General features: G+C 46.3%; 1 protein-coding gene across 5 annotated transcripts in view; it reads left to right on the plus strand.

The window, feature by feature from the left end:
- Positions 1–21,141, plus strand: part of TIAM1 (TIAM Rac1 associated GEF 1) — a 244,681-nt gene that overhangs the window by 110,511 nt on the left and 113,029 nt on the right. For 3 of the 5 annotated variants that reach the window (XM_074360728.1, XM_074360724.1, XM_045517841.2), the window contains one exon: positions 19,492–19,939. In XM_074360728.1, the coding sequence (XP_074216829.1) occupies positions 19,492–19,939 (448 nt within the window). Of the gene's footprint in view, positions 1–4,982; positions 5,957–19,491; positions 19,940–21,141 lie in introns of all 5 variants that reach the window. The other 2 variants (XM_010956596.3, XM_074360717.1) reach the window with 1 other exon arrangement.

The following is a 21,141-nucleotide window of genomic DNA, read 5'->3' on the forward strand; positions in this document are numbered from 1 at the left end:
TATTTATTTTATGAAAGAACTGCATTTTATCTTTATTTAAAAATTTTTTTTATTAAAAAACATTTTTTGTTTAATGGAGGTGCTGGGGATTGAACCCATGACCTCGTACATCTTAAGCATGCGCTCTACCACTGAGCTATACCCTCCCGCCCCAGAAGAATCTTCACTTTTAAACAAAAAGTTCATTTAACCAGAATATTCCAGTTAGTTAAGACCTTATTTTAACGTTCCATTTCTAAATAATTATACATTCACAAGAAATCATACACGATAAAGCAGATCCTTCACCCAGTTTCCCTTAATAGTTGCATCGTACATAATTGCAGTAAACTACCAAAGCCAGGAGTTTGACCCTTTTCCAATGTGTGTGAATAGTTCTACATCTTTTTATCACATAAGGCTCAGTAGGCAATCAGTCTGTAAAATCAGCCCCTGAGGAAGGACCGCCTCCCTGATGTATGTGTGAACCACCCAAATGACTGTACTTATCCATAGGTTTCCTTAAGATCTCTTTTAACTCTTTCACTGTGTATTTAACTTGATGGAATTTAAAGGAGGTTACTATGATTACTATAATCATATATATAATTTAACTCATCACTTAAAGAGAAAGGCCATGGTGTTGGGAAGAATGGGAAAGTCACACCCTCTCTGGTGTCCTTGGTCTCTGGCCCTGAGGATCTCTTGATTTTCTGACCCCTTACTGCTTTCAGATGACCCCCTGCCCATCATGCCATGTCTCCTTGTCCCCATCTTCTCTGGGTCGTCTTTGGCTCAGCATCTCTGCAGTGTCTACCCTGACAAGTAGGGGTACCTCCTCAACTCTGAACCCCTTTCCTAAGCTTCTGCAGGAATAGCTCCAAAAAGAGGAGGAGAGTGGGAACTGAGGGCAGGAATTAAGCGGAATGAGACAGGAGGAGGGCCTTACTTCTCTGCCCAGGTATTTAGGGGTGGGGAGTACAGTGGAGCAGGGCAAGCCAAACCCCTCAACTCAGTTCATGCATCAGGGAAATCCCAAACCCAGTGGTCTGGAATGAGGCTCCTGCACAGCTCTGCAGATTGCAGGGCCCAGGGAGCACCAGTGGGCAGACTGGAAACCAGTATGTTTTCCAGACACTCTGAAGTAGAAGAGTTGGCATATTTAAGACCAATGTGCATTTTTGCTAGTTCACATTGGGCTAACGTTCTCGCCTGCTTTCTTATTGTAGTTGTATGAGGTTGAGTTTTTGCAGTCTAGATTAAAGTTTATTTTGTCATTCATTCATTCATTCAGTCTTTTTCTCCTGAGTACCTACTCCCTTTCAGGCGATGTTCTGGGTGCTGAGGGTAAAATGCAGCAAAAAACAAGACAAGCAGAACTTTCAGCCCTCCTGAAGCTTAGGTTTGGTTGGGGAAGGATAGAGAATAGAAAAGATGAATAAGTGAAGTATATTGTTTGTCACAATTGTGATAAATGCTAAGGAAGAGGGGAGGAAAAACAAAGAAGAGGGATAAGACATGAGTTTGGGAGGGGAGGGTTGTCATTTTGGATAGACATTCCAGGAAAGGCCTCGCTGGAAAAGTGACATTTGAGTTAAGATCTCAACAAACTGGAAAGAGTGAGCCAGGTAGATGCCTGAAGGCAGGAGGGTGGCAGGCAGAGGCCAGAGCATGATCAAAGGCCCTGAGGCAGGCCAGGAAGCCAGAACTGAGATCATTGGATAGAAAGTATAAGACTTGAGGTTTAAATTTGACGAGTTGTTCCTATGCCACAATCTTGCCCACTTACCTCCTGCTTAATACCTCTCCCACTAACTCCCCCCAAAAAGTGCAAGCTCTCTGGGCCACTAACATTCTACATAAGTAAGTCATAGTCTGAAATGAAGAATGTAATGAGGTTAAAACTGGTACTATCTTCCAGCTTGAGCTGAGTGCCTTTATTCTCATGCTCTGCTTTTCAATTTCTAGCCCAGTTTTTGCATTTTGGCGTGTCTTCCTCCCCCTTAATCTTTCATCTCTTACCTAGTGACTGTGTGATGGTTATGTTGGTGAAGGACTGATTGCTCACCTTTTGCATTTGTTACTAAACCATGTGAACATTTATTGATTCCTTTTCATGAGTAGGACACTTCCAGTCTCTGTAGAGGCTACAAAATATAGTGAAAGCCACTTTCTGCCCCAAAGTTGCTTCTAGACTCACAGGAACAAACAAAGGCTTGTGAAAATATAAAACATAAACCTGGTATTTTGTTTTAATAAAAATAAATGATAAAGATTAGGTAGGAGAGAACAGGGAGAAATTAAGATGATGGAAATAACTGGTATTTTTACATTCGTACGTAAAAAGGATTAGGACTTTCAATTCACCAGTGTTCTGGGGGTGGCTGGTGGGACAGGGTTTGTCCCTGAAAGGAGAGAGTGTGTCTATTGTATGCAAGGAACAATTTTAATTTTTCATACCCGTGTTATTTCAGGGCCCCCCACTGACCCCACATGGGCCTTCATGGTTCTCGCTGACCTTTTGGGAAAAGCTTTCAAATTAAGGGGTGTTGCAGCAGTCCCTAGAAATATTTTTCTCCTAACTTGAGTTGCTTCAGACTTCCTGCTGACTCTGCTTGGATCATCCCCTGAGAATTTCTCTTGGTAGGATTTAAGAGATTTGGCATTCATCTCTAAATTCTAGTTCTGAAGATAAAAATGGCTTCTTTCCTACCTTGGCTGGCTGAAAAGAATCTTGCTACTAAAAATGCTATTAATATAACGGATCCTTCAGAATGATGCATGGATGCTGTAATTCTCTAAGGTTGGGGCCATTTCCTTTAAGAAACCTCTCACGAGGCTTTTAACTTGATTAGTTTTCTGTTGGCAGGAACAGGCCTAACTAGAAATTTGTTGTTGAGAACATGCCTGTCAATTCATATTTGCAAACTTCTGGAATATACGAGAGAGGAGGGGACATCCTAGCGTATCTGAGGTGACAGTTTTGCCTTTTTTCACTTCAATTTCTTTCACCATCATCCTTTCCCTCTTAAATTTAAATCTGTGTGATTCTTTAAAGGCAGCTGTGGCTAACACTTGTTCTAAGCTTTTAATTAGTTATTGGCAAATAGAGGTACCTAGACTCATCCAGACATCTTAATGTACACTTAAACAATTCAAGAAGTCTAAGAAATTGGTCATGGCCTTTGGTGTTACAGAGATGCTTATTTATTTTTTCTACTTACAAATACGCAGCTCATGATATTCTTAGGGATATAGATCACATACATGGTCATGCATGGAGAGGCGATCTTTCTATTTTCCCTATACTGAATTGAGTCTCTGTGTTTTTCTTGCTTCTTAAAGTCGCCAGCCAGAGGGATGTGAACTTGCTGCTTTGAAGTACACTAGCAACTAGTAAAAAGGAGATTCTCTTCCTTGGAAACTTCGCTCTGAGAATCATATGATGTGTGACCTGGTAGGGAATATTCCAGTATGGGAAGAGCTTAACATCTGGTGTCTGTATGAGTTACCTCTGAACTCATCGGAACATTCAATGGAGGTTTTTCCCTTCCTGTTGCCACAAATTTTATTTCAGTTAGGATGTGCTTGTGAGAGTTTAAGCAACGTTTGAGACTGAACAGTGGGATTATAGAGTGATTGTGGATCGATGTGAAGGTATGTTATATTGCAGGGTGTTTCAAACTGTATGCAATGGTCACGGTAAAATTTGCTCCTTGTTTCCCTCTGGTGTCTTTGGCTTTTTTGTTTATTGTGTGACTTGCCTGGCTGGAAGATCAGTTTCATGAGAGTGGGGACTGTGTCCCTTTTGTTCTCTGGCTTCTAGAGCATGGGACGTGCTCGGTATATATTTTCTGAACGAATGACTTATGTAGAGTTGAAAGAAACAGCTCAGGGATGTGCCCAGTTACTGTTTTCCTCCGTTCCTTTCTGGCCATTTTCACATGTGTACCTTAAGTGTATACAATTTGAATGGTCTAGAGAAACCTCATTGCAGAGCAAGGAGAGTCAGGCTACATAGAGTCACACTTGTCAAGCTTTGAGGATTTTTGTATTTCCCACTGTGGGTCACCATCCTCAGACCAGTAAGAGCAACTGAAAAAATGTTAAAGAGGGACTTAAATTAACCTAGGTAGCCCCAAAAGGCTGAATCACATTGAGTGATTTCATAATGTGAATTTCTGTTTGCAGGGCACTCTGTACCAGATTAATGTTCTCAGGTTGGATTTGCTCCCAGAAATAAACCCATTAAATAAATCCATTAGTTTGCTGCTCAGCAGAGAGTGGAGTTTCTATTTTGTTTTGCCACCCTCCCTCCCACATCACACCCCCTCCCCAGACCCCCAAATCAAGGTTTTCAGAATGCTGTGGAATTTAAGGTAAAAGCCCCTTTTCTTCTTGCCTTGGGTTTATTAAGAAGAGTTGATTGGATTTACATCTTCAGCTTTAACATTTTTGATTGGTTTTGAAGTGTAGATGGAGTTAGAATGAAACCAAAAACCATTGGGAGGAGGGAGGTTATCAAAGGCACTTATGAGTTTTGCTCGGTTTTTTAAAATATGTGATTTCAAAGAGAAAGTTACTCATTTGGCAGACACCTAGGTTTGTACTTTTTAGAGTTTTCCATTTATGGATAGGAGTAGAACTTTAAATATCCTACTATAGAGTTTTGGAAGAAAGAGAAGGGTTGCCAGCTCTAAGAAAGCAACACTGTGGCTTGCGTGGTGGGCAGATACCCTCCGGGCAGAGACAATGTAATTCTCTCGTGATCTTATATATGCTTGTATTTCACATCCCCGCAGGAGTAATCTCAGTAGACGATGTTAGTTCGCACCTGCTACTGCGCAAGAGCCCAAGTACCTTCCAGGTGCACATAGTCAGATGCGCGGTTACCTGCCAAGCTGTCTGCCCACCCTGCGTGCTCAGCTCTTTCTGTTAACTGCATACCCACTGGTGACTCAGTGATCCCCTCCTTTTTTTTTTTTTTTCCCCCTTTGCGACAGACCATAAAACCATGGGAAACGCAGAAAGTCAAAATGTAGTGCACGAGTTTTATGGAGAAAAGCATGCCAGCCTGGGGCGCAAGCACACGTCGCGCTCCCTGCGCCTCTCGCACAAGGCGCGGCGGACCAGGCACGCCTCCTCGGGGAAGGCGATCCACAGGAACTCCGAAGTGAGCACCCGGTCCAGCAGCACTCCCAGCATCCCCCAGTCCCTGGCCGAAAATGGCCTGGAGCCCTTCTCCCAGGAAGGCACCCTAGAGGACTTCGGGAGCCCCATTTGGGTGGACCGAGTGGATATGGGCTTGAGACCCGTGTCTTACACCGATTCTTCCGTCACTCCCAGCGTAGACAGCAGCATCGTCCTCACGGCAGCCTCTGTGCAGAGCATGCCAGACTCGGAGGAGAGCAGGCTTTACGGGGATGACGCTACATACTTGGCTGCGGGAGGCAGGAGGCAGCATCCCTGTACACCCAATGGGCCCACTTTCATGGAGACCGCGAGCTTTAAGAAGAAACGCTCCAAATCTGCAGACATCTGGCGGGAGGACAGCCTGGAATTCTCACTCTCTGATCTGAGCCAAGAACATTTAACAAGCAACGAAGAAATCTTGGGTTCCGCCGAGGAGAAAGACTGTGAGGAGGCTCGGGGGATGGAAGCCCGGGCGAGTCCGCGGCAGCTCAGTGCCTGTCAGCGTGCCAATTCGCTGGGGGACTTGTACGCTCAGAAGAACTCAGGGGTGGCGGCGAACGGGGGGCCGAGGAGCAAATTTACAGGCTGTTGTCGGAATTTGGTGTCTGACATTCCCGATCTTGCAAACCATAAGATGCCACCAGCTGCCGCTGAAGAGGCTCTTCCGTACAGTAATTATAACACACTTCCCTGTAGGAAATCTCACTGTCTTTCCGAAGGTGCCGCCAACCCGCAAATTAGCCATAGCAACAGCATGCAAGGCAGAAGAGCAAAAACAACTCAGGTAAAGTGACTGAAATCTGTTTCGGTATTTTGGAAACGGTGCATGACTTTTAAGTGCATGATTTTGCTCTTAGAGGTTTCCCATCTTTTAGCCGGGTTTTACCCCGTGTGCTGGGTTGGGGCTGCGGCTGATGCTGGAGGATTCATCTTTCTGCTTTGCCCCTCTTACAGCTCTGTGGTTAAGGGGTGGGGATTAAGGTGAAAGTGTGTGTGTGTGTGTGTGTGTGTGTGTGTGTGTGTGTGTGTGTGGTGTGACAGGAGTGGGGATAAAGCTAATAACTTCATATTGGGAAGCTGCCTGTCCGACTCAGCCCTTCAGCAGCATCTTGCTTATTCTAAGCTTCCGTTCTAACGTGGTCCTATCCGTGGACAGATGGGGATGGTGGGGTGTGGACTCTTGGCGCTTATTTCTTCGGCGCCACAGGTGGGAAGAGGTTAGTCGGCAGCCCGTTGGAGGAGGCATTTTTGATTCAGGGCGGGCTCTGGTCATATGTCAGCTTCTCTCAGGGGTTGGCAGGCTGACTGCCTTACCAGGAGCCATTTCAATTTCCTGTTTCTTGAAATGCCGGCCAGCCCTCTCTCTGGAGGGAGGTGTTGTGGAAGGAATAACATGGGTGGGTTCCAGTTCGTCCTTTGCAGCCAACTAGTTCTTGACCTTGGGCAAACCCTGACTTCTAGTTGCTCTTCTGAACAATGAGGGAAAGATGCTCGATTTGCTTGCTACGGGGTCTAGGTTATGAGAGCCTGGGTATGAAAACATTTTTTTCGAAGCTTTAAAACGAGTCTTACTAACGAAAGGAGGACCCGTTCCCTTAATTAGTCATGGTAATTAACATGAGGATGGTAAGGCAAGTCGTCCTGCTTGCCTTGGTCCTTTGCTGGTCCTGCTGTTCCCTGTAGTGAAGTTCCAGGAGTCCTGGCCTGTGTTGAGGATGGGTTGGTAGTTTGCAGGATGGTGTTTCTGATCAGGGATCCAGACGGGGCCCACTTGCCTTGGAAGGTGTCTCAGCCACCCTGGTGACCAGTGACCACCACCGAGGTCAGCTGGAAAACAGCAGGTGCACTCCGACCTGGCCAGCAGGGCTCGGTGTTGCACCTTCTGGTCTTGTTTCAGTGCAAGTCAAATGGGGATTTCAAGGGTAAATTCGCTTGGGAAGGGTGTCTAAATAGAATGGGCAGATGGTGGAGCACCTGGGGAGGGGGCAAAGAAAACTGGCACTAGACCTTCTGTGTTCCTGCCCGAGAGCAGGGTTTTTCAAATTTACAAAAAAAATTTTTTCAGTTTTCAAAAATCTCAGGTTTCTCATTTTATTTTGGAATTTTAAATTTCCATATACAAGTCATCTGGGGATACAGTTTTTTTTTTCTTTTCACTCTAGCTTTCTGTATTAGAATCATCAGATTTTACTGTGTATTCCTCTGGGTTTCTGTAGGTTAAAGGAGCCTGTGTTTGACCTTTTACTTTGCTTTTTAAACACGTATTTTAATTGTGGTAAAAGTACACATAACATTTACCATCTTGTTCATTTTTTTTTTAAAGTGCAGTTGAGGGGTGTTACGAACAGTCACTGTGTTGGGCGGCCACGACCATCCGTCATCTGCAGAACGCTTTTCATCTTGTAGAACTGAAGCTCTGTACCCATTAAACGATCCTCCCATACCCCCTCTCCCCAGCCCTTGGCCAGCACCATTCCACTTTCTGTCTCAAAGAGTGGGACCACTCTGGAGACCTCATCTAAGTGGACTCATGCCATATTTGTCTTTTTGTGACTGGCTTCTTATACTTACGTTGATTCCTCCAGGTTCACATGTTGTAGCATGTGGCAGAAGTCCCTTCCCTTTTTAAGGCTGAATAATCTTCCCATGTATGGATAAAACGACTCCCCCACCCCGCCCCACACCCCCCACGCCTCCCATGCCTCCTACTTCATCCATTGGAGGACAGGTTTTGCTGATGGTGTCCAAGCCAGGACCTGGCTCACCTCTTCTTACCTGAGTAACTTTGGGCAACATTTTTAAGTCTCTTGAAGCCTTAATTTCTTCATCTGTCCAATGGGGATAATAATACGTTTTTTTGAGAAAATGGAAGCTGCCAGCAGGGGAGACTCTGTAAGCTGCTGTGGTTTTCATTATTATTAATGGTGTTAGTTGAGGACCCAGGGTAATTTGGTGTTTTTATATCAAATTTTGTGTTTTAGAAACATAATTACTAAAAAGGCTGATTTCTGTGATTTTCAGAAGGTGAGCTTGAATATTGCATCTAGAAGCCTGACTTGAATTTTTACCCATCTCTTTTCTGAAGCGAGATTATAAGGTTAGAAATGACTGAATAACCCCCCTCTGTGGTCCCTCTGCCTGCTCTGTGCGGACTCTTCCTGCACTGGCAACCTGACCTGTCAGGATGCGGGTGAGGTCGGTGACCTATCAAAGGGTCATCTGAAAGGCACTGCAGGCTGTGTCTTGAGGATGTCGCCAGATTGGCATTACAGGCCCGATTCAAAGAGCTGGTTTACTGGCCCTCGCAAGTTAGAGCAGGGTACATTGATACAGACTGTTGGAAAAGCAGCCTTGCCTGTGGCTGGCACTTTCACCTGGCACAGTGCTAAGTTGGCACACATTCTGTGTAAGAGTTGACAGGGGTAGCCCCGGGGTACCCTGGCTCCCTGTCTCCACATCCCCAGCACTGGGGACAGCTGGCTCTCTGCTCCTCCCAGCCCCTAACTCACCCATGGGGGTGTGAGCCTTTGAGTCATGGCTACCCCCAGAAGAGGGGCAACGCTGGTACCCCTGAAAGTTCTCATGTGTAATTGTTGTATGACATTTCCATTCTTTGGCTTGTCACCTTCCAACATGGTTAATGTATGGGAGTGAGATCATCTCAATGTGGTGCCTCATAAAGCACCGTGGTAGCTTAATGTAATGCAAAGTGCAACGCAGGAGGAATCTTAAGAAGTTCATTTGCATCCCGGCTCACTCCTTACTGACTGGTGACCTTGGGCAAGTCACTCCATCGCAGACCGCTTCTCTGTCCAGGGTGAGTGACACCAGCCTCTGTCAGGGCCATTAAGAGAACCACATGGGATTCCATGTGTAGAAGCCTTTTGCAGAGTCTGTAAAGTGAACGGAAGTATTATTTTTGTCTCGATTTTACATGTTGAGCGAGGATCTTTAATGACTTGAAACAAACCCCAGAATTATGCACAACACTACCCATCCACCCACGCTTCCTAGTCTAAGTTTGGCGTGTTCATCCAACGCGATTTCTTGAGAACCCACTATGTTCCAAACAGTGTATTTTAAGAGGCAGTGGGTGTGAAGGCTTCCTTGAAAAGATTTTTTTTTTTTTTTAAATTTTGGTAGAAGTTTCTGACCCAGGGGACCTCTGCAGCGAGTTGGGACCGTGGATGTGAGAGTCTCCTCGTCTGCCCTGGTGATGCAGTCGAATTTGTAACAGCCCTGTCAGCAGTGTCACTCCCCAGAAAAGAGTTCCTGGCAGGCAGCTGGCCCAAAGGCACGGCCTTTGGGCCTGGGAGACAATATATTGTATCTGAAATAACATGAACAACATCTTTTTATTTGAAAATGATCAAAAAAGAGTTTTTGGCCATTCTTCCTATTTTTTGTGTTTGTTCAGGAGTTGGACATGTTACTGAAACAGGAAGGCACCAGAATTCACATTTAGGTTTTAAAAAGTGACACGTTTTATGTGTCTGCCACACAGTCAGTGCTGAGGAATTCTGTGTGTTAAATTCAGTATGTTTAAGTGTGTGTGTGTGCACTGTGCATGCAGTTTCATCTTGTGAGTCAGTCTGGTCGTCATCTGTGGGGAGGGTTTACCTGTATCTCTTAAAGCCGAGTTTTCTTGTATTGACTTCTATCAAATACCGAGTAGATTGCCCCTTGATTTTTTTTTTTTTTTTGGTGAGCGGGGGAGGGACAGGTAATTAATTTTATTTATTTACTTATTCACTTTTTTAAATGGAGGCACTGGGGATTGAACCCAGGACCTTGTGTGTGCTAAGCCCGCTCTCTACCACTGAGCTGTATCCTCCACCCTGACCTTTGATTTAATTGATAACCTCATTGGGTGTTTTTGGCCTGAACTTTATTCTCTCAGTCTTCCCATGGTTAATGGACAGAGGAGGGGGCAGCCTGGTTTCATGCAAAGAAGAGGTTCTGAAGTCCAGCAGGTCTGAGCTTGCAAGTTTGGACGCCGTTACTTGTTGGCTGTGTAACCTTGGAAGGGTCTCAGTGACTCTTGAATGAAGTTAATGTCAGGGTTCCACACAGGCAGGAATGTAAATCTCCTGGCACAGTATTGCATGTGATAGGTGCTCTGTAAATAATGTGATGGTGAAGTTTGTCTTAATATTCTGGAGCTCAGGTCTTCCGTGTCTCTAAGACCACCAGCAGGTGAGGTGGAGAGAGAAAAGTACCACCTGATGGAGGGTCTTGGAGCCAAGTCCTATATCTCAAAGGGAAGCTTTGGCTCAGAGCGTTTGTGCATAACTTGTGAGGAGAGCTTCATTCATCCACCTGGAGATAAACAAAAGGGAGCCTCTGTGCTGAGACTGTCTCAGGGGATCGCCGCCAGAGGCCCTCTCCGAGCTCCTCTCGGGGATGCGGTGCTGGTGATGAAGTTGGTGTGTTGGTCTAGTTTCTGACGCCTTCCTCACGCTGTAGCACAGAGTGGGACGGAGGGAAGGCCGAGCTCCGGGCCCCCAGGGGCCACTGCGGGGATTCATTTCAGCCTGATTTCCAGTTGCCAGCTCACCCATCATCTCTCTCTCCAACCCCATCGCTTTTCAGGGATTAGCTGGCAAGGTCTCACAAATGGATTAAAATCCAGGTCTTCTGATCCACAGGCGAGAGTTCATTCTTCAGAAGCAAACCCACATCACACTACCTGCCCATGTTCAAACAGGTTTCAGTTCATGTGCCCTCAGATTTTAACATCAAAACCCTCAATTCTGGTACAGAAGCCAACAAAAGAAAAACAAAGGTTAATGGAAAAAAATAGTAACTGGCCACTACTGTGGCCCGAAACAGTGGCTCCCGAAAGATGTGACCAGAGACAACTTTAGAAGGTGTCATTCCTGGTGACTCTCTTGCTTAAATGAGTAAGTGACAGAGTTGGTGATTTCAGCGAGATAAAGGGGGCAGCCTTGTCAGAAGATCGTGAGTTCCTACAAAAACTGTGTTGAGTTTTAAAATTTTGTTTTGTTTTACACTTGGCTTAAATGGCTCAGGGGTAAGTATGTTCCCTGAGCTGAGAACAGACATCAGCATCCCAGAACTTCTTAACCTTTGATCACAGATTCCTTTGAGAGCCAGATGAAAAACGTGGATCCTTTAGGATCAACACCTTTTAGGGACCACCCTTCTGCCTATCATGCAGGGGATCCTTGGGTCCTCCAAGGTCCATCGAGAAACCTCTGGTTAAAACCTCAGGTTAATTCGTCATGAAACAAAATATTTTCATATAAAATCCACTTCTAAAAATAACATCTCTTCCTTCCCTTCTCCTGTTTGATTCTTCTTTTTTGCTTTCCTTTTGATCTTTCTTTTTCTGGCATGTAACTTAAGCAATGAGATACTTGTTTTGAAGACCAGCCCATCCATTTTCAACATGAATATCTATCTCTTTTGCCAAGAACTTTTAGGGAGGGAGAGGGTGAGTAGGTGGCTGAGAGATGGCTTATATCAGCGATTCTCAGACTCGTCTATACTCTTAAAAAGTGTTACAGTTGCTGAAGGGCTTCTGTTCATGTGGGTTACATCTATAAATATTTATCACATGAGAAATTGAGACAGAAATATGAAAAAATGCTTGCTAATTCATCTTAAAATAACATCAACAAATCTATTACATGTTCACATAAATAAGTTTATTTTTAAAAATTTATTTTCTAAAATTAAAAAAAAAGAGTGAGAAGAACTTTATTTTTTTTCAAATCTCTACAATTTCTGGCTTCCCAGAAGACCCTAAAGTCTCATATCGGCTTCTGCATTCACTCCCTTGCGGTAAGCTGTTTTGGCTGGACTGTAGGAGGCAAACCTGGATCGAACAGGTGGTTGGAAAAAGGAGGGCCTTAGGGCCCCCTGAAATTAATTAAGGACCCCTGGTCCACACTTGGAGAGCTGCTCATTTATGTTAATACAGGTTGGAGAAATTTCAAGCCTTTGAAAATCACATGCTGAGTTTAGTGCATAAAGAGAGGAGAGTCTGTGCCCCTTGGTGCACATTGTGTCCCACAGTAATGTGTGATGCGGGTTTCCTAGCATGACTGAGGAGGGCAAAGGACTGGGAGCGGGAGTGGAACCTCCCCTCCCCAGCCAGCCTGCTGTGCAGCCCTGAGAGCATCTCCCCAGGAGGCCAGGGCCCAACTTAGGAAACTCCCAAGGCTTTTCACTCTGCCACTGGGGCCCGTGGACAGAATATCTAGTCTGGGCCATGAAACAGCCCAATATGTCTTTCTCACTTTCTCAACTTTTCAAAAGCTTAAAGAAAAAACCATGTGGATGAATTCTGGTTGTCTCCGTAAAAGACGTAATAAACCTGGATGGCTCGAGGGTTGCAGCCAGGCTTTCCAGTCGGGACTCTTCTGTGACTTCATCAGGAGTTGAGTGTGAGCGGAGCCTGGAAATGACTAGAACGTTAAATCAAATGGAAATGTATTCCCTGAGGCATGGTTTTCTTGTTTTGAGAGGAGGGTGGAAAATGAGCAGCCGTTAAGTTGTTCAACAATGTTTGGTGTTTTTTTTTTGGAGTGCCTACGCCATGCCAGGCACTATTCTTGGCACTTGGGATGCGTCAGGAAAAGATCTCTGAGCTCAGGGAGCTGGTTGGGTTGAGGTGGGTGTGGGTGTGCAGAAACACTTAGCACCACAAGCACGTGGCCTGCTGCGGGGGAGAGCGAGTTGAGGAAGATCAGCTGGTCAGGTTGGTCCCCTGGAGAGGGCAGACTTGAGTCAGGATTTGAAGGGGAGATGGGAGTGGCCCTCTATGGTTGAGATGCAGTAGAGTAGTTGGCATGGCGATTCGAGGAAGACACGAGAAGGCTTCCAGCTTAGGGAAGAGGGACTTGAACTGAGCCTTGAAGGATCAGGATTCCTGGAAGCAAGGAAAGTTGGGAACATACACTGAAATGAGTTCTTCAGTTTCACTGGTGACTGGGTGCATCCGAAGAGCCAGTGCTCAGGCTGGTATTCAGGGACAGCTTGATGGACAGTCTCAGGAGCCCTCCACCCAGCTCCTGGGAGACCTGACCCCACAGTGATGTGCAGGAGGGACTGATGGAAGGAAGGGAGCTGGGGAGTTTGTCACTGAACTGGGGATGTGGCACTCAGAAAAGCAGAACAGGGACCAGGGGGTGTGATCTATCCTGAGGAAGGGTGACAACAGGTTTGAGGCACGCACCTAGGAAAACAGATGAAAGGAGAGAAGATGATTCATTAACTCAGACCCTGAGTGCTCTCCAGTCTGGAGTAACCTGAAGCCACATTTCAAGCATTTGCCAACTTCCTTCCGAGTCCCCTTTTAGTAACAGTCAGAACTTCAGTTCCAAGGTTATAATTGAAAGAGAGCTTGAGTCACTCCCATTGGGAATCATTAGAGGGGATGGAACTGGGTGTCTGAAACTTAAAAGGGCATGGAGATTTTGCCTCGGAAAAGGAAGAAGAGGGAAATAGAGCCAGTTTCTAGAAATGCTCAGAACGAGCTGGGCCACGTACAGAGGAGCTAAGAGTGGGAGGCCCCGGAGGCAGAATTTACAAACTTCAGAATCAAAAATTCAAAAAGACACTGGACATTTGTGCAGAGAGAGAGGGGAAACAGAAAAGCCGTGCCATGATGGAAACTGATCCTGTGATATGTCTGTAAATCAAGAATGGCGATTATTAGCAGCGGTGCCCAGCAGCTCCTCAGTTTCAGCAAGAAAACATTCTTTTCTTAATTCATCGTGCAGTTTTGTGAATGTGAAAATAATTAAAAAAATAATTGCCTTGGCTCACACCAGCCTTGGTCTGCCTCTCTGCTTTTGCCACGAGACCTTGTTTTTCCCAAGTTCCTGGATGATGACCTTTCTTCCATGTTAGAGCAAAAAGGTAGTGAGTGAGGTCAAGTGGTGTCTTCTCTCCTGGGGCTGAGATGTAAGAAAGGCTGAGGATGGGCATGACTGTCATTACAAGTAACACTCATGAACAGGTACTGTGGGCTCGGCACAGTTCTAGAAATCTGTGTTGAGTTACTTCAGTCTCATAGCATCTTATCAAAGTAGACATTGTTGCTACCCGCCTTATGCAGATGAGGAAACCGAGGCACAGACTGGTTCACAATAACTTGCCTAGAGCTGCCATTTGCTGTCCTGAGACTGCCGAGGAGTGTGTTGAGCATACAGAGAGGGGAACATTGGGAACCAAAGACAGTCTTCGTGTGTGTGCATGCACTGGGGAGGCAGACACTTAGAACTTGCAGATGAGAAGAAGATGATAAACCTGAGGGAGAACAGTTTAGAATTTAACAAGGCAGAAATGATTCCAGTTCAAGGCTTCTGCAGGTCAGAATCTCCTCGCCCTGCTGGAATTCAGTGCCCTCTCCTCTGCAGTATTTACCTTCTCTGTACAGGTATGTTTCAACAAAGCTGAATTCATCAGGGAAATTAGACAAAGTGAACAGCATAGCAGCTTCTAATCGCATTCGACTTGGAACTAACTACAAGTGGCCAGTTGATCCCACTGGTCCCCGAATTGTCCCAGGGCCCTTGAACTTTGTGGCTAACTACCATTTCAAAATTGTGTTCATATATCATGTGCACAGCAAACCTGTTCCTCAGGCCATTTCTATAAGTCCCCCATGGAAACATCTTGAGCCTTGGTACCATGTGTCCTCAGCCCACATTCGGGCTGGGTGATCCCCTGGTTTTCAAGGCACTGAAAACAGGCTTTGAATTTGCTTCTTGCCTCCTCCGTTTTAGACCAGAGCTCATTTCAGCATTTGTTGCCCAGCTAAAATGACTAAGAAAACTCTTGCCTGGCAGCTGTTGAATGTTCTGGGCAACAGCTGGCCACTTGTGCATCCGATAGGAAAGTGCATACGTTCATGCTGGGAAACTGCCAATGCAATGGAAACTGGTGAGTGCTCTAAAAATCTGGCTTGGGAGGATTTGTCCAGAGAGAGCAGGGTTTCAGAGCATCTTCTAGCCCATGAATGTTGTTTATAATCGGAAGCCTCTTCAGTGGAGTGGTTCAAACCTGGGGAGTTTATTTTGAGCTGTTTTCAGGAAATCTCTGGCCGGATCATGCGCCATGTTGGGAGTTATTCCTCTGTCTAGTGAGGATCTTACCATTTCCCTTGCTCTCCTCTGACTTTTGGTGTGAGTTTCAGTATTTGGTTAAATATACTAGGACTGGTCACATGCTAAGACGTCTAACTAGATAAGATGGAACATACTTTGAAGACTGCTGGGTTCTTGGGGGGCTCTTCCCTGGGGTTGGTCATCTGGGTTTCTTGCTGCTGCAAGAGTGGGGTGGTTCACAGGGGCTCTGAGTGTGGGGCAAATCAGATTTCTCAGGTGTGATGTGTCCTTGAGGTGGAGGTGGGCAGGAGGAGGAGCCCTTCGGAAAGATGCACCAGGAATGTTTGAATCCTAGTGATGCTGTCTTTCTTCTGAGCTGTTGGAAACCCCATCACAATGGTATGCACCCTGGCATTTGTGAAGGATGGGCAGTGAGGATGCAGCCTCAGAGCGGGCTTTCAGTGTGTGAGCCTAGAGCCTCTGCGTCAGTGTATCTGGCTTTGGTTTGTTCTAGAGATTCTGAGACCTGTAAACTTGTATTTCTCCTGTGGCACTTAGGCATCTGGATAAGAAAGCCCTGCTGTGGATGACTCTTTCCTGCTCTAAAGATGGGGGTGGCTGGTGTAGAGAACATGGAGTCCCTATTGACCACTCGGGGGTTGAGTGATGACCTCTGGCTGGGTGGACATCATTTCCCAGGATGCTGAAGCGCAGGTTCCTGAGTATCTGGGACATCCCAAGCTTCATGACCAAATAGGGGCTGGGTCTGGGCAGCCGGGATCTGTTTCCCAACAGGCTGGGTCACGTGTCAGTGTTGGGTGCTGTGCATCCCTGAGCCTGCTCGACCACTTGTGGAGACGAGGCAGAGCCAGCTTGGGTCACAGATGGGGAGCATTCCCCAATGGTTACGCTGGGTTGTGTGCTCCAGAAGCATGCTGGCTCAGCTGGGGCCAGCGGGCCTGGAACCTGGAGGAGTCACTTCTTTGCTCAGTTTAGTGGCCGTCCCAGAGTTGAACACACACAGCCTGGGCCATCGTGAGGTTGTGACGTCATTTGGCATGAACAGATGTTCAGGTCCGACAAAGAGGTGAGTGTCTATTGAGGCCTTAACCCTTAGGTTCAGGAGGGACGTCAGGGCATTCTGTAAAGGGGGTCATGCTCTGTGGGGATGGATTGGACAGTTCAGAGACATGCCTTCCGGTCTCTGCCTCTGCTTCTCTCATCTTCTTTCATGTGCTCCTCCCCCTTGCCACTGCTTTTGAGTGTGAGCTCTTTGCCAGGAAAGTCAAGGCAAAGAGATGAACAATCATTCAGCGTTGACTGAGTTGACTGTGTAGGCGTTGACTACCGAGACGGGTCTGATCGGGCGCTGCATGCCGCTGAGCCTTCACGTTAAGAGTGGAGAAGGTGGCGGGAAGCTCGGGTTCCAACCTCCGGTTTGCCACCCACCAGGCTTGGGACTTGCTGGGGCCTCAGCAGCCCCAGGCATTAACCAAGGGGATGGCTGTGTAAGGTTCCTTCCGGTTCTAGAGTGCCTGGAGTCCATTCCCTCCTTCTTTGTTCTGAAGTCTTTCTCTTGTGAACTCAGGAGGCTCCCCATGTAGCTTATCTGCCCCTGTCTTACAGGGAAGCAGCTTGCCTTTCTTCATTTTGGAGGCGAGTTTGTAGCTGGTTTTGTCACTTCTTCCAGAGAAAGACTGAGATGTGAAAATGAATCCAGATGTTGGGGAAATTCACACAGACTTCTCATCTCCCGCTACCCGTGGTTACTGAATAATCAGTCATGGCCAGATTTAGGTAAATGTCCCTACCAAGGAGAAGCGTGGGTTGATGACGACGGTCTCTTGTTTGTACCAAGGATTTTTACTTACTGGATCTGGGTCCTCGATGACCATCTATGTCAGGTTAACAGGCAGAACAGCTGGTAGCAAGGTGGCGGCATCAGTCGTCGTCAGTCACAGGGTCTATGTCTGAGCCGCATCTGTGGTTTCTTTGATTCCCTTAAGTCCCTCTAAATCCCAGGGGTCTAAACTCCATTGTAAAGGCAGTTGATTCTGAGAAATTTGCTTAACCATTTCCTGCTACTGTCTTCCTCCTTACTTCCCACTTGTTCTTCCTTCCTTCCTTCCTTCCTTCCTTCCTTCCTTCCTTTCTTCCTTTCTTCCTTTCTTCCTTTCTCTAATATACTTTTAATTTTAGAACAGCTTTAGAGCACCCTTCAATAGCTCAGCTGGTAGAGTACAGGGCTGTAGAGGTGATTAGAACAGCTTTAGAAGAACATAAATGTTGCAAAGATAGCAGAGAAAGTTCCCGTATGTCTGGCACCCAGTTAACCTCGAGCACCCGGCTGAGGTAGTATTTGCCAGGTTTCTCCCCTACCAAGCTACTCTTTTTCTAACTCTTTGTGCAGTGTACTCTTTGTGGAGTTTTTTTTTTTAAGGTGTACAATGTGATGAATTAGTATGTATATTTTGTGAACTGTTTACCACAGTCTAGTTAATTAACACATTCGTTATTCACACAATTACCTTTTTCTTTCTTTCTTTCTTTCTTTCTTTTTTTTTTTTTTTTGGCGATGAGAACACTTACAATCTACTTTCCTAGCAAATTTCAAGTGTACAATACAGTGTAATTAACTAGAGTCATCATGCTGTATGTCAGGTCCCCAGAACTTACTCATCTGTAACTGGAAATTTGTACACTTTGACCAACGTCTGTCTCCCTGTTTCCCCCAAGCCACCAGCGTCTGACAACCACCATTCTGCTCTCTGGCTCTGTGACTTTGACATTCTTACATTCCACAGAGAAGTGAAATCATACAGCGTTTGTCTTTCTGTCTCCTTTGCTGGTTTCCATGTCTGGCTATGCCCATCTTTTAGTGTCTCACTTAGTATCTATTTTGTGATGAAGGTGAACTCTGAAAGCTGTAACTTAGAATTGACTGAGTTAGATGTGCAGAGATGCGGGCACAACACCTATTCAGATCTCGTGCAGATCAAAATTAGCTTGTGGCTTGGTTCATTCTGCTCCGTTGCCTCTCAGCAAAGATTTGAGCACAAAGCACTCATTTTTGTGGCGATCGGAATATCCTGTTAGGTTTTACATTTTCAAACCATAATTAACTGTTTATGAGACTAAAGTGGTTAAGCCCCCAGACTTTGCCATCCTCGTCCTACGTCAGACTCACGTTCTCATTCTCTTCCTTTGAGAAAAACAGTCTAATTTCTTTTCCATTAAGACTGTTGAGCTGTTCTGTCCTATACTGCGGTCATTATCCTCCCTTGATTACTACCATGATTTAATTATTGTTTACGGAAATGCCTTCAGCACTTTAGGGTAATTAAGATTCTGATTTAAGAACAGACCTGTCTGTGTCCCGGAAACGTTCACTGTGAGAGCAGGGGCAGTGCTTTGAAAGTTCCCAATGTTTTTAAACTGGGAATTGATACCCCCGGCATCTTGGCAGTTGCCCCAAGCCGTCTCTTGGCCCAGGGGCAGTGAGTAGCTTGCTTCGGGCTCCTAGCATCCCGGCTTTGAAAGGGCAAGGTAATTGGAGAGCCTGCGTCGGAGCTGTGGGCCCCAATGTGGAGTGAGAGGCTGCTTGTTTTGAAGAAGTGAAGCTGATTGGAGCATGAGGACTGGTCCCTGCTCCTGGGCGGTGGGTCCTTGCTGGGTGAGTGGGTGAGGTGGTGTACTACGTCTCTTTTTTGTCACCAGATTATAAAATAGACTCCTAACTAGGCCCTTTATTTTTGAAAAAAGGTGTCAGCTATAAAGACCTCTATATCCCTTGGAACCCCCTACCTCCAGAACAACTAGCTAATTACCCTGCAGAATTTCCCGGAGCTCCAGGCAGGCTGATGAGGGTGAGGGCGCTGAGCTCACTCAGCAGGGCAGTGGGAGAATCTCAATAGCTGATTTGCCAATGACTTAATTATCTAAGTCAGATAAATAATAAGTTCTTTGAAATGTTCCTTGTTGTCTTGGGTTTTGTTTTTTTATTATTTCTTAAGCATTCCAAATTGTTTGCGTTCATACTGGGGTGGCTCGGGTTTTACTGAGCTGCTCTGCAGGCAAATTGGGTTTGAGCAGGTCAGGGGGCTGAGGAGTAATTGGTCCAGGAGAGCAATGCCCTGTGGGACACCTGTAGCTACACAGCCCCTGGCTGGACTGACAGGAGCGCCTGGGTTACTTCTCTGTGTGATGCATGTCTTCTTTTTTCTCCCTTTCGGCTCCCAAGGATGTTAATGCAGGTGAGGGTAGCGAGTTTGCCGACAGTGGGATCGAAGGAGCCACCACCGACACGGACCTCCTGTCCAGGCGATCCAATGCCACCAACTCCAGCTACTCGCCCCCCACCGGCCGCGCCTTTGTGGGCAGCGACAGTGGCAGCAGCTCCACCGGGGATGCAGCCCGCCAGGGGGTATACGAGAACTTCCGACGGGAGCTGGAGATGAGCACCACCAACAGCGAGAGCCTGGAGGAGGCGGGCTCCGCACACAGCGACGAGCAGAGCAGCGGCACCCTGAGCTCCCCGGGCCAGTCCGACATCCTGCTCACGGCCGCGCAGGGCACGGTGCGCAAGGCAGGCGCCCTGGCCGTCAAGAACTTCCTGGTGCACAAGAAGAACAAGAAGGTGGAGTCGGCCACCCGGAGGAAGTGGAAGCACTACTGGGTGTCCTTGAAAGGTAAGAGAGGGAGCGTCCTGGCATCTTTCCTGCAGTGCTGGATACACCCTGTGCTCCACGGGGCACCTGTGCAAATGATGTTTTTTAATTACATGAAATTTCCATTTTATGCTAATTTCAAAAATGTTATTCCATTGATGGTAAGAATACTTAACATGAGAGCTACCCTCTTCAAACCTTTTTAGGTGACAGGACAATACTGTTGACTAGCCAGGGCTTTAGCACATCTCTAGGACGTGATCGTCTTCCATAACAGAAACTTTTTTGATTAGTAACTCCCCATTTCTCTTTCCCACCAGTGTTGTTCTATTTCTTTTACGTTTTTACAGTTAAGCTGTTGGACCCTCTCGTGTTTAGTTTTCTCATGAATACAGCTGGTTCTGATGACAGTTTCAAAGGATTGAGTTCCAAAAACATTTTTTGGGGGGAAATCATTCAAAACATATGCCCCCAAAGTGACTGTTTTGGAGGGAAAACTACTAGTTTGAATCCTTTGAAACTGTCATTTTTGGAGTAAAAAATGATGGAATGCTGCTAATTTCATAGGGTTCAACCCAGTGTGCTTAAGGGAGTGGCTAAACCAGCACATGTTTGTGAAAAATCACTGTTTTATAGTCACACTTTGAATATTTGACTATTCTGGCTTCTGTGGAAAACCTCAGGAAGTATTGGTATTAAACTTCCAATTTTATTTTTCTGTGCTAAATTACATACCATATTACAGTCTATATAAAATGTGTATGAAATTTTGAACCCAGATGTGAAATAGGAACTTTAAATTTGAGCAAATTCTGTCAGTTTCCACACATGCCTGGCACACTTTGCTTGTTTTCCAAGAACTGGGAAAAGGCTGTTTGATGTAGTGGTTCTGTCTGAGGACCACAGCTCTCCTGTGGGAGCCTGTTGGAGAATCACCGCTGTTCTTTCTCACGCGGGACCTGCCTTGGCTTAATTTGAGTCACCACAGGTCGTGTCTGAAGGGCCCTCCCTGCTCATGGCCGCTGCTCTGCTGGGGGTGGGGTGGGAAGAGGTGAGATGAAGGGTGAGGCCGCTTCTCCCCCCTCACACTCCTCCCCCAGGGTCCACACCACTGGACACTGCAGCCTCCGTGCCCTGGACAGCTCGTCGTGCCCTGCATTTTATTAATCCGTGCTTTTTTAGCAGCGTGATCGGAAGCCCCGAGGCACAACACCACGGCCCCC

The sequence above is a fragment of the Camelus bactrianus genome, chromosome 1 (assembly GCF_048773025.1).
Source record: "Camelus bactrianus isolate YW-2024 breed Bactrian camel chromosome 1, ASM4877302v1, whole genome shotgun sequence".
NCBI lineage: Eukaryota > Metazoa > Chordata > Mammalia > Artiodactyla > Camelidae > Camelus > Camelus bactrianus.